At 54.4% G+C, this 16226-nt stretch overlaps 1 protein-coding gene across 5 annotated transcripts in view; it reads right to left on the reverse strand.

Moving 5' to 3' along the window:
• Nucleotides 1-16226, reverse strand: part of EPB41L1 (erythrocyte membrane protein band 4.1 like 1) — a 95893-nt gene that overhangs the window by 23122 nt on the left and 56545 nt on the right. For 3 of the 5 annotated variants that reach the window (XM_064521373.1, XM_064521376.1, XM_064521377.1), the window contains exons 3-15: nt 15640-15847; nt 13785-13949; nt 9725-9829; nt 9591-9633; nt 8283-8358; nt 7622-7840; nt 7409-7496; nt 6796-6948; nt 5901-5998; nt 5063-5238; nt 4250-4398; nt 3307-3342; nt 882-1073 (exon numbers count right to left, since the gene is read on the reverse strand). In XM_064521373.1, the coding sequence (XP_064377443.1) occupies nt 882-1073; nt 3307-3342; nt 4250-4398; nt 5063-5238; nt 5901-5998; nt 6796-6948; nt 7409-7496; nt 7622-7840; nt 8283-8358; nt 9591-9633; nt 9725-9829; nt 13785-13949; nt 15640-15828 (1689 nt within the window). In that variant the 5' untranslated portion in view covers nt 15829-15847. The remainder of the gene's footprint in view (nt 1-881; nt 1074-3306; nt 3343-4249; nt 4399-5062; nt 5239-5900; nt 5999-6795; nt 6949-7408; nt 7497-7621; nt 7841-8282; nt 8359-9590; nt 9634-9724; nt 9830-13784; nt 13950-15639; nt 15848-16226) is intronic. The other 2 variants (XM_064521374.1, XM_064521375.1) reach the window with 2 other exon arrangements.

The raw sequence follows: 16226 nt of genomic DNA on the forward strand, positions 1-16226 counted from the left end.
GCAGAGAGGGTCTTGTGCTCTTGTCAGCCAGGATGGTAGGGAGACACCCTTGCCACACCACATGGCCTGAGCTACCCAAGAGCCCCCCCTGCACAGTATCCACACCACACCGCATCCAGCTCTCCTCCAGCAGCGATGTGGAGGGTTCTACGCAGCTCATCCCCTTCCTCCCTGCTGGTGGGGGAGTGTCCCCAGCTCCAGCCCCCTAGGCAACTTCCCTTCACACTCTTCAGTGCAGGATATCTCATTGCACACCCAGCCCCACAGCAGATAATATGCCAAGAGGGAAGGATGGATGTGCAGGATCCCAGTGCAGCACCGCTCACCCCACTGGCCCTCTTGGCCTGATGTGCCTGACCCTTGTGCTCTTGCTGCTCACAACACCCGGGTGCCCGGCCTGTGAGGGTGCGATGGGGCACCCTCTGTGCAGGCACCTGCTCCCACACTTCCTGCGGGTGTCTGTAGGAGAACACCCGTGCTGGGCACTCCCAAGCAGGAGCCTTGGCAGTACCAGGGTGAGAAACACCCTGGTCTCATAGGTCTCATCTCACAGCCACATGCAGGCCAACCTCCAGACACTCCCAAAACACAGACCCCAGGAAGACAGATGAGAAGTTTGACCCCATGCAGCGCCTGGACTTGAGGGGAGATCAGCACCAGTAGCATGCAACCAGTTAGTTAGTTTATTACAAAACTTCAGCAAGAGCCCCAGTGAGAGGTCCTCTCCCTCCACTCAATGTCACCACCACATAATTCCCATGGTCACATCCCACTATGTCCCACTGGACACCATGGGAGACAGAGATCTGGAACCCAGCAAACTATGAACACCTCCTGATGAACAACCTGCTCCCCTCCATAAAATAAGTAGCAGAACAAACCTCTCTGGCCTTCTCTGGGGTTCCCTTTGGTGTTTCATCTTCATGCTTGGGTGAGGAAGAGGCTGGTGAGGAAGGCAGCCTCCTGTCCCGATCCCTGTGAACCAGCTTGCTGTTGGGCTCCTTTAAGGTCCGTTTCAGCTCATTGATGCTGGCCTGATGCTTTAGCAAAACATCTTCTGGCTTGTCTAAAAACTTGGGGAAAGAGAGAGGAAGATAGCTAGGATTAAAGCACTGGTTAAGGCAAAGAGGAAGAGCAGGGGCACTAAGGAGGGTATGCTTCACACTGGGCTTGAATTTAGGGTGTCAAGACCCAACTGAACTGTGTGTCCAAGAACCCTGGTCTGTGAGTGTCACTAGGACCATTACAGGGAGCAGGAAAAAGGCAGTGAGTGGCAGAACGGACACAAATGGTTTCCCTCCGTGAAGGGCAAAACATGCCCCTTTGGCATCTCAAGCATGGCTTGTTGAGGACAAGCTAAATCAGGTGGGGGAAGAGAGCTGGCAGTTCCTTGAGATGAGCAAGGGGCTGGGCCCTACCGGAAATACCAGCAGCCTCGTCGCTGTTGGCTCCCTCCAGGCTGGGCTGCTCTGCAAGGCATGAAGGAACCAAGAGCCTCTAACTCAGTGGGGCAGGAGAGCAGCCAGTCCTCCCAGCAAGACTTTTTGGGACTCTCTCATTGGTATTTATAATAGGGCTCCCGAGAAGTGGATTCCTGTAAATCCAAAGTCAAAGATGTCTGACATGGATCCAAACCTGAATCAACACGGACCAACTTAGGCCCAACAGCGGCCCAGTGGTGGGGTTGGGTCTGGCTTGCTATAGAGAAAACTGCTCAGAGAGCTCAAGTGCAAGGTGAGATGTGGGCTTTAGAACATCTTTTTGCAATGTTACAGGCACTAGGATACCTCCCTTGTTCTGCCATAGGGGTGGGCAAAGCAGCTCAGAACAAGAACCCACCCTGACTTCTGCCTCAAGCTCAAACCTGTTTTGAGGTTCGCAAGGAGACAACTAAAATGTCTTTCCTTCCCATTATTTCTCCTGGGTGCCACAGCAACAGACCAGAGAACCAAAGGAGCCGCATGAAAAGCCCAGCCAAATTTTTCAGATCCTGAAGGCTCAGTAGAATTTGTGAAAAGATTCTCCTAGTCCGTCTGCACACCTGAAGCATGCGCCCCATGGCTTGCCCACCTCTAGGCTCATGGGAGTGTCGGGGAGCACAGGACCGCAGGAAACAGCACATGTACATGCAGCGGGAGTAAGCAATGAGGCAGACACTGGAGAGAACACAACCAGGTGCCTGGCTCCACGATGGATGAGAAAGCAGCTTGCTGGGACACTGTGGCACCACACTGGCTGGGTTTCCTTGCTGTGCTGAGTGGGGATGGCAAGGGCCTGTGCACTGCAAGCACATCACTAGGGCTACATCTGCCTCAGTCAATAGCTGAAGCAACGATTTAAACCCCATTGTAGGCAAAGAAGAAACCTCCCTGATAGCAGCTGTGAATTTTAGCCTGGAATGAATCAGCAGACTAGGGCCAGAGGGTCTCTGCCAGCTGTTTCTGATGGAGGGGCTACCACATACACAGGTAATTTGTGAGAGGGTCTGGCAGCCTTTGAGAAGACCTGGTGAGAGTGCAGCCTCTCCTCTGCTCTGCAACATCACTCTCTAGCAAGACTAGCCAAGCTCAGTCCAAGTGCCCCTCCACTGCATAGTGGGTAGTTGCGACTGCCTGCCTTTGACAGGCGGATGAAGCAGATGCTGAAGGGATCTCTGGGATTTAGTTGCCCAAGGCAGGGCAGAAAGGCAGTGATAGAGCTGAAACTAGATCCCTGCCATTCCTGGCTCTGCTGTTTAATGCTAGCTCTCTAAGGAGACAAGCCATGCAAACTGCTGCTGGAGCAAGGGATTTCTTGAAAACAGAGCCTACATGCAGGGCATGTGATGTAGACCCCAACCCAGGAAACCCGAAAGCAGAAACCAAGACAGGGCGTAAAGTCCCGATGTGAAGTAGGAGCAATAGGGCCATTCTGTGCCTGTGCTGCCTCCTCAGTGGGACAGTTAGGGCCACAGGGTTGGACAAAGAGACACAAGGAGAGGACATGGAGGGGTCAGTAACATGAGCAGAAGCCAGTTCTTCCCAATGGGCCAAGGACTTGGCATGGTGGCCCATCCGTTGTGCCTTGGGAAGGCTCTTGCTCACACACACAATGAAGACTGCCTTACTTAGTGGGATAGAAGATGCTGCTGAGTGTGCTCTGTTGCTAGACCCCCAGCTGTTTGCCCACTGGGTTTGTCTAGCAGATCAACCCCCCGCCTTGGTGCATCTTGTATTCCAGTAAATAGGGTGACACGTAGTGTTGCCTTGAGGAGGATGGACAATATGATGCACCGATGAGGAGTAAGATACTCCAGAGAAAGAATACCTCCTGCTTGTGCCTGGGGGTTGTTTCCTGCTCCGACTGGCAGCAAAAAGAGGATTAAAAGCAACCAGCAGGGTCAGTCCAGGGAATTTGTCACAAACATCACAGTCAAGTTGAAATTGGATGCCTATAGGGGCCTGGCTGGGCTCCACTGCCCCCAGCCAGGACTCATAGCAGGGCCCCACTGGTATCAGCACGAATAAGCGCAGAAGGACTGGAAACTCCACTCCCTGCTCAGCACGGGGGGAAGGACTAGGGGCTGAAATGGGCTGGGGTACCCTCTGAGCCAGCCTGAGTGGCCAAGGCAGTACATGGACAGGGCACAGGTGCATGCCCACCAGAGTGTGAGCCCGCTCATGGGTAAGTGTGCCTGGTGTGCCTGGGGGAAGGGTTGTGTGTGGATATCCCTCTACAAGGATGCAGGGAGAGCAGCGGGATGGACAGAGACCCAGAAGGCATTCCCTGTGGCCAGGAGCTCTTTGCCTGCACAGCGGTGACCACTGGCACACTTGGTCCTTCCCCTTCCCACGTAACAGACTGGGGGCTATTCCCAGACCCAGCCTGGCCACCTCTGCCTGGGGCCGAACTGTGAGATAGTTTGGAGGATCCCTGCGGGAATCAAGAGTTGCTTCAGGGCAGGAGGCAACAGAAAGCAGAACTGAGCCACTGTGACAGTCCCATTCCCATTAGTAAGGGCAAGAGAATGGGCCACACTAAGCCTTGTGGTGGAGCACTGGCTCTAGAAAACCACGCCCAGAGGTGATCCTTCTCAACTGCAGCCCAACCTGGGGTTGGGATACAGATCCCTGACATCTGTGCACTGGCCTCTCACCTGTCCTCTTTCTAGGGGCAGCCCAGAGGGGTCCAGGAAAGTCCATGTCAGAAGCCGCCTTGCGAGACAGCCCACCCTTTAGCCTCCAAGGTCCTATGCCCATGAGATCTGTACCTTCAGCTCTTTGATTTTTGTTGGGGTAGTCACTTCCTCATCTTCCGCCTCAGACCGTCTCCTGCTGCCAAACTCACCGTCCTCATCCTGCTTCTCAGCTTCTGCCCCAGCATCGTGATTCTCGCTGACAGAGGCTGGGCGTGAGAACTCTGCACATACAGAAGAGAGCCCAGATCACAGACATGCAAGCCATCAGTCCCTATTCACCCCACCTCCGCCAGCCTTCCACCCTGGCACGATGGCTCGGACCAGTAGGCTAAGAAGCCCTGAAAGGACCTGCAGCAGGGAAGACAGGTTCTAGGGCTTGCTGACACTGCCACAGCCCCAAAGTTCAGGCCTCTTCTCCTTTCCTTTGAATCTTACACTTGTCACCAGCCTCGCCTTTACACCTCTCCCCATGTCCTTGCACACCCAGGCTGAGCTAACACTGTATCCCCAATGGAGCTGAAGAGAGCCCCGTCTCCCCACCGTCACCCAGGTCCCGGTCCTGGCTTAGCTGAGCCAGCCATGTCTGCATCCCTGCTGCTAATGCACAGACACACAAGTCTGGGCCATCACTTGGGATGGGGACAGGCCCTCTGCCATGGGGACCCAGTCAGGGGCAGCCTACATGAGTCATCCCATGGACTGCAGCAACCCTGACAGATCCAGCCAGTCCTTTCCCTGCAGAAATGAGCCACAGCAGGACAACGCACTGTGAGCCCACCGCACTGAGCCCAGCTGCCCGTCACCCACACAGCCCTCCCCTAAGAGCAGCCTCCTCGCTCCTGCTAGTAGACCAGTCTCCCTCCTCCTCCCCAATTTGGGGCATACCTCCATCAAGGCTGCGAGACATGGTGTACCGTTTGCTGGAGGAGCGCTCAAAGAAGGGGGCCGGGCGGTCAATGAGGGCACTGGCCTGCCGCGTCTGTGCCTGTGTCCGCCCACTGTAGCGGAACTTGGAGCCCATCACCAAGAAGCCCTTTGGGGGTGGCTCTGGGGACACCAGCCTGCGGATGAGTTAGGCAACACACGGTTAGCAAGCCCACACATGGCACTGAGCTGGCCTCCACAGCCCTGTCCCACGCGTGCATACAGATTGCAGTAGTGTGGGGCAAAGTCCCGGCCCCTCCTCCCCGCCAACTTCAAGATCCAAGGCAGAGATGAGAGGTGTGGTGAGGAAGAGGAGTTTGCCTCAGCAAGGTGCCAATGGGGAAGGAGGGATGAAGGGGGAATTTAGGGTCCTGATGAGATAAGGACCAAAATGACAAGGTTTTCCCAGGCAGTGGCAGAGTGGGGCAGTCAGCCTGTGCCATATGGAGCAGAGATGGCTCTGGACATGGGAAGGACAACCTAGAGTCTCCCACTCCATGGGGCAGAAAAGGTCTGTGGATGAGAGATGGGCAGAGCCTGCTTCTCTCTGCCCAAAAAAGGCAGAGTAGCCATTCCCACAGGGACAGGAGGCAGGGGACAGCCCTGGGCATGCAAGGGCAGAGAGGGCTGCTCCTACACAGGGTAGAGGTGAGAGAAGGACAACCAGCTCCTTCCAGGGCAGGGCAGAGGAAGCCCGAGGAAAGCACAGGAGGGTCTCCTGTTTCCCCACATGAACAGGCTGAGATGAGCCACAGGCAGCAGCATGTCTCCCTCTGAGGCATGGAGAAGGGCTCCTCACCTGAAGAAGGTGTGATGCTCTATGCAGACCTTCCATAGACGCTTGGCAGAACGATGGTTGGGCAGCTTGAAGCCAATGGTGCTCTCAAACTGTTCATACTTGAAGGAGACAGAGACATGCTATTACGGGCAGATCCTGCCCTAAAGGACACAATGGGAAGGGACCTGCCTCACCAAGGCCCTCAGGTTCCCCTAGCAGGAGCCATGGCCATGCAATAATATCTTCTTCAAAACAGCACCGAGAAGGTCCATGACCAGCACTGCTGGATGAGGGGATCCGTTTTTCCACGCACACTTCCGGCCTAAGCACTTTCTGCAACTGTAAATGGCTTTTCAGTTCAAGAGACATTACCTCAAGAAATAAAAAAACTTTAGTTTGTTTTGGTGAGACAGATTTACTCTCCCCACTTTAGATGTACTTTCCTTGCTTTCCTCTCCTCTGCTAAACAAGTGGGGAGAAATGTGTTCTCCCATCAGTGCATGTAAAAGTAAAAAGAATAAAATTTAAGAGGGAAAATGTTAACAGAAAATTAAAGAAAAAAATATCAAAAATTGTTCTGAAACCCCCTTCCTAAGCAACATCCAACTGCCAAAGCGGTCACAGTGCCCAGGGAACCTAGAGAGAGGTGTGCAGGGTACCGTCAGGCCTGCTGAAGTGCTCCAGCTAAAGTCACCTTTTCAGTGAGAAAATGAGAGACCCAACAAGAAAATGCTTGCCGACAACCCCCATTTGCCAAAGGAGTTGTGCTTTCTTGGCTAGCCATGGCCATTACCTCGGGAACTGGTAGGGCAGAGACTGGAGCAAGGCCAAGACCTCCCCATCAGGTACAACCCTGCTACAGGAAAAGTAGGTATCCTGCCCTGCCCTTGGGCCACGTTGAGCCCATGGCACCCACCTCACCAGGGCGGATCTTGATGTAGAAATTGCTTCTCTTGTAGGAAATTTTGAGGATCTTGGGCCAGGCAAAGCGGTTGATCCTTAGCCTGTCCCTGTAGATGAGAAGGCCGTTGGCACAGACGCCCAGCATGATGTCAATGCCCTCCGAATCCTGGAGGAGGGAAGAGAGACAGGTGGAGCCTGCTCAGCTGCCCAGTAAGGACCAGTCCAGTCTGGAGTTCACCTTACATTATGGTGTCATATTCCCTCCCATTAGGTGTTCTGATACATGGGACTGGCTGGCAGAGAGGAATAGCACTGCTCAGCTTTTGTGCTTATGCTTATGGGGCACTCGAGCTGCACAAAAGGGGCCTCATGTTTAAACTCCTCTCCACATTACTGTACTGACAGTAAAAAAACAGCGTGGGAGCTACAGACACTACCGGAGTCCTAGACATCAGGACACTGAGAGCCCCAGCAAGCTGTGGGATGGGAGTGAAGGAGGAGGAGGAAGCAGAGGAGAGGTGTGACTGCAGGGGGAAGGGGCTGGGCAGGGAGGAGTGTGCCAGGACACGGCAGGACAGGGCCCAGCCCCTGTCTATGGCCCTCCCCCAGCTCCACAGCACCAGTACCTTGGCATGGTGCAGGTCCACCCCATACATGGAGAGCTTCTTTGCATTCTCCAAGAAGTGGATCTCTGCTTCACCCGGGGTCATGCCCCTGTGGAGAGACAGAGAAAGACGAAAATGTGACCAGGAGCCCCAAGGGATGTACTCTGCTGCCTTCCCTCACCGCCAGCTGCCAAGAGCTGGCCCCAGCCAGCCCTGTCCCTTCCTGGGGCTCACCGGTAGGTCTTGTGCAGCTCCATGATGCGCTCCTCCAGCTCTCGAGTCTGGTTAGGGGCAAAGCGGAGCTCACTGACGTAGTTGCCCACGTGCTCCTCAGCATCATAGTCCCCCAGCTCAGCTTGCACAGCATAGGAGCCCAGCAGGGCATGTGTGACGAAGGAGCAGGGCAGGCGCCCCGTGATAATGTCTGCACGGAGCTGCAGGCACAGGTAGTATCTGCAAGAAGAAGGGTCAGAGGGTAAGAGTGGGTGAAGACATGCACTTTCCAGAGAGCCATGCAGACACGCCGTGCAGGCTGGAGCTCCCCGGTGAGGGATGTTACAAAGAAGGCACCCCACCTCGCACTGCTCCCCACAGAGACTGCCCCCTCTCACCTCCCACTGTGGCCTTCTCAGCCCCTTATCAGACTTGCTCACCCACCACTCTGCATGTGATTTATACACCCCTATCCTACCCTCTGCACGCAGGGCAGACAGCAAATCCTCCCCCAGGCCATCTTCCCTGGCTGCCGACGTGGACATCTTTGTTTAGTGCTGCCCCTCCACACCCCCAACACATGCTCCCACACGACCCTCCGGGAAGTTGCCCAGTGAGCCTTCCCAGTGGGCATACGTGGGTCCTGTGCAGTGTGTGATGAGCTCCCCAGAACTGTCCTTACCTCGTAATGTCCTCTGTGAGCTGGGCAGGGTCAGGAGGGTAAAATTTAACTGTGAAGGCGAAGTTCCAGGGCCCACCTACGAAGGGGAAGAGAGAGGTAAGGGCAGTGCCCGTACCGGGTGCAAGCAGACATCAGACATCTCCTTCAGTCCTGCTCATGGACATACAGGAACATCCTAAGGGCCTCACGGCTAGGCCTTGTCCACCCCAGGCCAACACAGGGCAGGACAAAGGGACTCCAAAAGCTGCAGGGAGAAGGAAGATTAACCCCTGGGAGGCTGTGCAGCTTCCAGCTGTTCTGGACACTCAACCAGCCAATGCCAGCATGATTTAGTTAATACTCCCCAAACAGCTCGGGAGAGAAAAGCATGACAAGCCTGGGAGCTTTGGCTCAACTCCCTTCATGAAGAGAATCCCACTGCCACAGCAAAAGCCTCACATGTTCCAGTAAGGTGACACTGTGGGCAATGTTCTTCCTGCCACCCCAGTGCATGGTCCATGAGACAACATCGCAAGCAAAGGCCCTCCTGCACCCTTTGCCCCAGAGCCTGGCTCCTGTCTGTCAGAAGGGCAAGAGGGAAGGTGGACAGGACCATCCAGGTGCTAATGGGCAGCTGAATGGGCAATAACACCCCTGTGCTCAGGGTAGTTGCCACAGGTCCCTTCTGGGGCAGGTGGGGAGGGAACATGTCAGAGGAGCCTTTCTCCAACAGCCAGTGATGCCGGCAGCCTGGGATCAGAGGTGCTGGTGGCTTATCTCAGCCCATGCTCTCAGAGTGGGCTCTGCAGTGGAAAGGGGAGGTCTGCTCTTGCCACCATCCTCACTCCATTCCCTGCTCCTGGTGCTGATGTCACCTCAGCACTGGAGCTCACCAGAGCCTCCCACAAGCTGATCTGCCACATTTATAATTTAAATCAGCTTAAGAATCCAGTGAAGACAGAGCAGTGTGACTGGGGAGGACTGCACACCAGGGATGGGGCAAGGGACAGGAGGGGGAAGGAGCAAAGAGGGAAGACTTTCCATCACAGCAGCTAAGTCATTGTGTTGGCCCAGCTTGCAGCCATGATCTCCCAGGCATCCTATACCCAGCCCCCTCAGAGTGCCAGGCTTCCCGGCTGTATCTCTGCCCCTTGTTTCTCTACATCAGCCAGGGATCTGGGACCTACTGAGGGCACAAAGTTACCAGGGCAAATGGCAGTGAGAGCTCAGCCAAGCTGCCAGCTGTGGCTGGGACCAAGCTGGCTGGGAGCCCAGCAGGCAGTGGGGAGTCCCAAACTCGGGGAGGAACAACCCTCCCCGGCCACTTACTGCGGATCTGCTTCTTGATCTCTTTGGAGGGGTCCAGCCAGTTCTGAAACAAGGAGACGTCACATTAGGGAGGGAGCGAAGGGCCAAGTGCTAGGGAGGGAGCAACCTGCAGAGAGATGCCCTCTCACGCTCACCTTCTGGCTGTCCGAGTCGCAGAAGGTAAGGCCAAAGTAATCCTTCTCCAGGAGGTTGAGGTGCTCACACACCATGTCAAAGAGGACTTGGCCTCGGGCATGCTTCTGCAGGAGACACAGACAGGCAGGGAAGCAAGAGAAAAGCAGGGGCAGGCCATAAGCAGGCTTTATCCGTGCTCCTTCAGACCTGGCAGGTCAAGGCAGCAGCCTCTGGGCCCAGGAAACCTCCACCCTCACCTGCCCCCAAGTGCCCCATCCATGTTTTCGGACCATGCCCGAGGAGGTAGGGAGCACTGCAGGGGGAGGGCAGCCACTGTGGCCCTCCTGGCTAAGGGCAGCACTGTCCCTCCAGGCCACTGCTGTAAAACTGCAGAATTGCCTTCAAGAGCAACCCTTTTTCTCAGGCAGAGCTCAGCCTGGGCCATTCCTCCACCACGGCTGGCTCCTGGAATTGCTATCCCGAATGCTAGTCCCTCAGCACCCCACACTCCCAGAGCCGCAGGGAGCCTGCTCAGCCCCACACACTCAGGCCATCTCTTGCCCGCAGCCTGCAAGCAGCATCGCCATAGCACACACTTGCACATGGCAGGCTGCAGGCCCCATGTCACTTCAGGAAATGGTGATACCAAACCAGAGAGGGGTCCAGGAACCCCAGGTAACTTTGGAGAGCTGAGACAAAGATGCCCCAGAGCTCATGGTAGATGACACTGCCTATAGGACAAGCTCCCTCCTGATGCCCTGTGGCAGGGGCTGGCTGGCTCCTGAAGCATGACAGGAGAGAGGAGAGGCAAAAAGAGCCTGAGCCATGCACCGTGACGGAGGATGTTCTCATTACCTGGTCCTTAAAATTCTCCTGTACATCTGCCATTCATTACTTGCGGCACTGAGTCCAAGAGATCGCTTATGGAGATGGAAGAATTACTTCTCTGACACGCCCATTTGTTTCTGCCATATTTACAGCCTGCTAGTCCATGTACTTTCAGACTGGGAGCTCCTGATCTCCCTTCTCTGAAGCATCCTGTTTCACAAGTACCTTTACCAAGCCCCCTGCCCACTGAGGTCCAGGGCGCCACTCTCCCACAGAAATCTGTATGACTTTGGCACTCACTACCTCAGAGAGCTCACTTCTAAGCTGTTCCTCATCTGGAAATCAGCAGTTCCAATCACCATTTCTGGATCTTCTTCTTTTTCTTGCTGAACCAAGATTTGAAGACAGGGGTTCTACACACCACATGTGATGTATTAGGGGTCTCATATTGAATGTTTTCACTCTCCTTTTTGGCTTTTTTTTTTTTTTTTTTTTCCAGAATTAAGCATTAACATCCCCGTTATTCAGATAAGGCAAAAACTCTTTCCATCAGGCCCAAGGGAAAGAAAGAACTTCAGCAGAAGCCTTTCTTCGCAAAAGAATTCCTTCTTCTCTCCCTCACACCCCAAAAGACTTTTTTACAATGCAGAAGCTCCTTGTTAGTTGAATCAACCCTCATCCTTTGCATTGCAGCAATGGAAAGCTTGACTTTACTGTGACTACAGCTCTACACATCCCAGTTCGCTGCCAACCTCATGCACTGGAAACAAAACCAGACTAGAAACAAAGCTCAACAGGAGCCAGGACAGTAATGCACTGCTTTTCCTAAGCTTTATGAGGAGTATTGTTCTGCTAATGAAGCAGCCAGTGATTCTACAACACACATTTTGGTTTGCATGCAGGTTTTGCGAGGCTAATATTAATGGGAGATTTGGGGGAAGGATGACAAAACCACACGCTATGTCAGGGCTTAGGGAGGTTGGTCTTTCTAGCTTCGTGAGCTCATTTCAGTCACTATAGTGATGTGCTCCATTTATTGTTTGAGAGGGCTTTCATCTTTGTGACTATCCATCTTTCCACAGTCACTAAAGCTCTCTGTGACAAATTTCACTGTTAAAGTGACAGTTAGGGCTGCGGGAGCACTGAGATCAAAGGACCTGCTTCCAGTATGGTGATCCAGGGGCCAGACCCCCCGACTGCCAGCTGCCTTGAGGCACTCACTATTCCCATGCAGCCATGGAAAGCATGCAGCCACGTTTCTTATGTTCATTAACCCTATGCAGCCGAGACCTCTGAGAGCCAGGACCTGCATACAGATCCAGGTCTGCTCTACGCAGCCAGCTTCTGAGCCACTGCTACTCCCACTGGGAAAGAAAAATCCATTCACCTAGTCACCAGTGACGAGTGCAAAGGTCTCCCTGACAAAGGCACTAGGATTTCTATTTATGAAGAGTCTCAGCTTTTGCTTTTTTTAAGCAAAGTTCCTAGTCCTCCTAACTGGAAAGATGTCCCTCCCACTAACAACATGACACAGGTCAGAGAGGTGCTGTCTTCCTGAGTCTGCAGGCAGGAGATAGCGACAAGTGCTGGGGCAGAAATGGGCATTCCCAGCAAACACTCCTCTCATCCTAGCTGGCTCTCTCACCTTACCTGGGTCACAGAGCCATCCCTCCATCCTCTTTCATCAGAGACTAGCCCAAAATCTAGCCTTGAATTAATCCTTGCTTTCCCCAGACCTGTTCTATGAGGGACAATGAGCTAAAAGAGCGGTCACCACACAGACAGCAGTTGAACAAGCACTGCAGCAAGCTCCTAGTGTGAACAAGGCCACTGGCAAGTGCCATTCCCAGGCAGGCGCCAGAGCTGCTTCGCAATGCCATGGCGATGTCACGCAGCCAGCTGGTCCCCTTGCTCCCTGCCCCGCGATGCTGGGGAAATCGGCTTGCTCACGCACACCCCCGCTCCACGCTTGCCTGTGCACACCCCCGCTAGACACTCACACTACTACACAAATAGCAGGCAGCCTACGCGCAGAGTGCCATGTGTCAGACCATCCTTCTGGGCCCACTGCACCACGTGCGCACACGAGGATGCATCTACTGTTACGCACACGTATATCGTCGTTGTTTACACACAAATACACATGCACACGAGCACGTTGCTTGCAGATGCTGATACACCTCACCAAATGGTCCCTGGCTAGCCAGTTTTATGGGGAGGGACAACCAGGACTGGAAGATGAAAACAGAGAGGCTGGAGTGAGGTGCAGTTTGTAACACTGCCAAAATGCATGTGGATCTGTGTGTGTATGCACATAAACACGTCTGTGCCTGTCCCTGGCTGCGTGAGCTGAGTCGATCTGTGCATGTTGGCCTCTTCGCGCAAACACATGCACACACATCTTTTGCCTTGGCACACAGGACAGCAAACATGCTGTGCTCTTGGGGTGTCAACAGATACACTGGCATATATAGACATGTGTCATGCACATATTTTTAGGCAGAGCTCTATCCTCCACCTATAAAGCTCCCGCTTTTTAAATGCTTTTTCCACAGGTAGTCTAGGCTGAAATTCCCTGCTAAGGTCTGTCTTCCTAGATTTTTTTTCTGAAAAGTTCAACTTAAATGGCCATTTCTGTGGATGAAGCTTGCAAATGGAGAATCATTTTCTCTATATTAGATTAGAATTATTTCTCTATATAGAAAACTTTCCTTGGAGGAGCCCTGACATGTCAGTACTTGCTGGAAGCCAGCATAACTCCTCTTGCCTGGGGCTTGGAAGGATCCCCGGGCCGAGACTTGGCTCCAACATATCCTGAAGCTTCTGCACAGAGCAATCTGAATGCATGCATGCAGGCGTGCAAGTGCACCTTTGGCACCCCTTCTCCTGTGAGCCTGCTCCTCCACAGCCCTACGAACTCGCAGCTGGAGCAAGGCGGCACAGGGCATGGCAGGGAACCTCTCCCCAGCACCTCCCAGACCGCATTCACACCTGAGCAGAGCAGGAACTATGTGCCCTAAGAAGGAACCCAGCAGGGCTGCTGCAGACCCAGCCGTAGCCAGACTGTCACACTGAGGAGCCTGGGGACTCTGCGTCCTCCAGATGAGCTGGCCAAAGCCTCTTCTTTGGCCCAAAGCACCGAGCCTTCCCAGTGATGTCCTGATGATGAAGGATGCCAAAGGGGACAGTAGCCCTTGGCCCCCTGGGAGAGAAAAGGCTGAGCATCTCTGAGGGCCCTAACCTGGGACTTACCTCCACTTCGCACTCATACTCGGAGGCATCGAGCAGGGTCACTCTGCAGAGGGCACTCTTGACTTTCTTGGTGATTTTCTGGGGTGATTTCTGGGTCTTGCTGGGTGTTGTTTTATCAGAGAGACCATCCGTTTCGCTGTAATCCTTCTCCTCCATTTCTGTGCCCTGGAGGGCAAGAGGCACACAGTGTTACCCTGCACCCACTGCCAGGATGGGGGCTGGGGGAAAGCCCTGAGGACAGGCAGGGGGACAAGGGCAGCCAAGCAGAGTCATGAGCTCCCAATGGCTGACGGCAGAAAACAATCCCCTCCTTCTGCCCCTCAGGGACATGGGAAAGGGAGAAGGGCTACAGGTCCAGCTTTCTGGGTTCTTTCACATAGGCCATGCAAGCATAGCCCCTATGGAGTTGACATGAGAAGCCCTCTCCTTGGTTGCTTGAAGTCGGGAATGCAGGAGACCAAGAGGCCGTGGTGGCATGCCCAGTCTGTGAGCGCTCAACATCACTGCAACATGCCAAAGCAGGAAGGGACAAGAGATTCTGTGGTCTGGAGAAGTCACCACACTATCTACAGCCAATTCTGCCTTTAGCAGACAGTCAGGGTCAGAGAAGTGACTCTGAAAAAATGACACTCATGAGCTTAGTGTCAATTCAGCACCTGAGACCACCATGCTAAACTGTCTTGTTCAGGAAGCAGGGACAAGACGTCATTGCATTCCCTTAGCAGGATGGAGCTGTCTCCTCTGCTTTGCTGGCTGGTCCAGCCTGGCAATGTCAATCTTGGGGTAAAGCAGCTGCTCCCATTTCTGCCAGGGACTGTTGGTTTCTGAGACATTTGGCTACCTGCTTCCTTCTCCCTCCCTTAGTTTGGATACCGTGGCAGTGCCATTTCTAGTATAATTAGGGCATTAGCCTTTGGGCTCCAGTACTCTTTCTTTTACCGGTCCTCCTGCTCACAAAGTGCCACCACTTTGTAAAGACTTGCACAGTGAGTTGGGAGGTAGCCAGGCTAAAGGAACAGCTGGCAGAGCTTATCCACAGCAGTGCTCTTATGGTGCTAGTCTCTTGAAAGTGCTCCTGGGGGTTGTTGTAGAGCCTAAAGTGTGGGACAGCACAGGACTCCCCGCAACAACTGCGCGGGAGCAAGGATGCAGCAAGAGGGAGCATTGGTGCACACGGTCATGGCACATCACCTCCATCTGCTGTACCCTGTAGTTCTCTTGCGCGCATGCAGGGCCTGTATGTATGAACCCACAGCTCGTCACAGGAATCGCAGCAGGCGGATTTGGGGGAAAGGGACCATTCAGCTCCCTGTACTCTGCTTGCAGGCCCCACGGCTTGACAGCCCTGCTCCCCGCTCCCTGGGAGGGGAGGGTGTGTGCCATTTCCGAGGAAGGACAAGAGGCTGCAGAACCAAGACACGGAGGATGGCTCCAGAGAAAGCCGTATCTTCATGCACAGGGCCTGGCACATAGTGGCCAGGGGCCCGCCCGGGCCCAGCATGCCCACCTTATCTCTCTGCAGGCAGCAGTTTTTTGTGGATGAATTTAGTGCTGGAACCAGGCAACTGCCAGGTTTGGGGCAACAACACTTGGGGAGCCAGTGCCAGACTCTCTCTTGCCACTGCCCAGGCTCCTCTGCTCTGCTCTGCTCTGCTCTGTTCTGTGAAGACTGGGCTAGTGTGGGAAAGGGCCTGCCACCAGCTCTGCTCCCTGGTGCTGTTGGGACTGGCCACCAAAGGCTTCTGGGCAGGGGATACTGTCCCCTGGGCACCAGAGGGATTCTCCTCATGATGGTCATCCAGACCCACAGTCTTTTCCTCCTCTGTCCTACAGCTCCTGGCCATTGCCTACTCACCGGCTCTGCATTTTGGGAGTCAGGCTGGGCCACAGGCTTCTCGTTGGCCTCAGCCTCCCGGCTGTTGGCCACAGGTCCGGGGCTGGCAGCCATGGTGGTGGGGCCAGGGGCGGCTGCCTCCAGCTGCTGCTGTGGGGCCTCCTCCTGTGCATTCTTCACATCCGAATCGGGGCCTGTCTCCGTCGTCATGACCACTACTTAGTCTGCCCTGGCACAGGAATGAGAGAGAGACAGAGAAGATGAACAACCAGTCCAGCCTTCATCCCAGCCTCCTCCGAGCTCAAGGGACCGGTGCACACAGGGATGAAAAATGCAAGTCAGGAAGACGGAGGCCCGGGAGCCCTTTGCTGCATGCACAAACCCACTGGGGGTCCCTGGCTGATCCCCACCGAACAGCACTGCCGGCCACCCAGCTCATGCTGTTTCTCGCATGTGGCAGGCTGCTGCTATGCAAAGGGCCAGCAGTAGGGACAACGGACAGGTCTCCCCCGAGGGCTGCGGGAAGAACGCTCCAACTGAAATGCTGGAAGCCTCTGTTTCAGGCTGACAAGCAATGTGGGATGCCAGAATTTCATGCTCAGTTGAGC

The sequence above is a fragment of the Dromaius novaehollandiae genome, chromosome 16 (assembly GCF_036370855.1).
Source record: "Dromaius novaehollandiae isolate bDroNov1 chromosome 16, bDroNov1.hap1, whole genome shotgun sequence".
NCBI classification, from domain to species: domain Eukaryota; kingdom Metazoa; phylum Chordata; class Aves; order Casuariiformes; family Dromaiidae; genus Dromaius; species Dromaius novaehollandiae.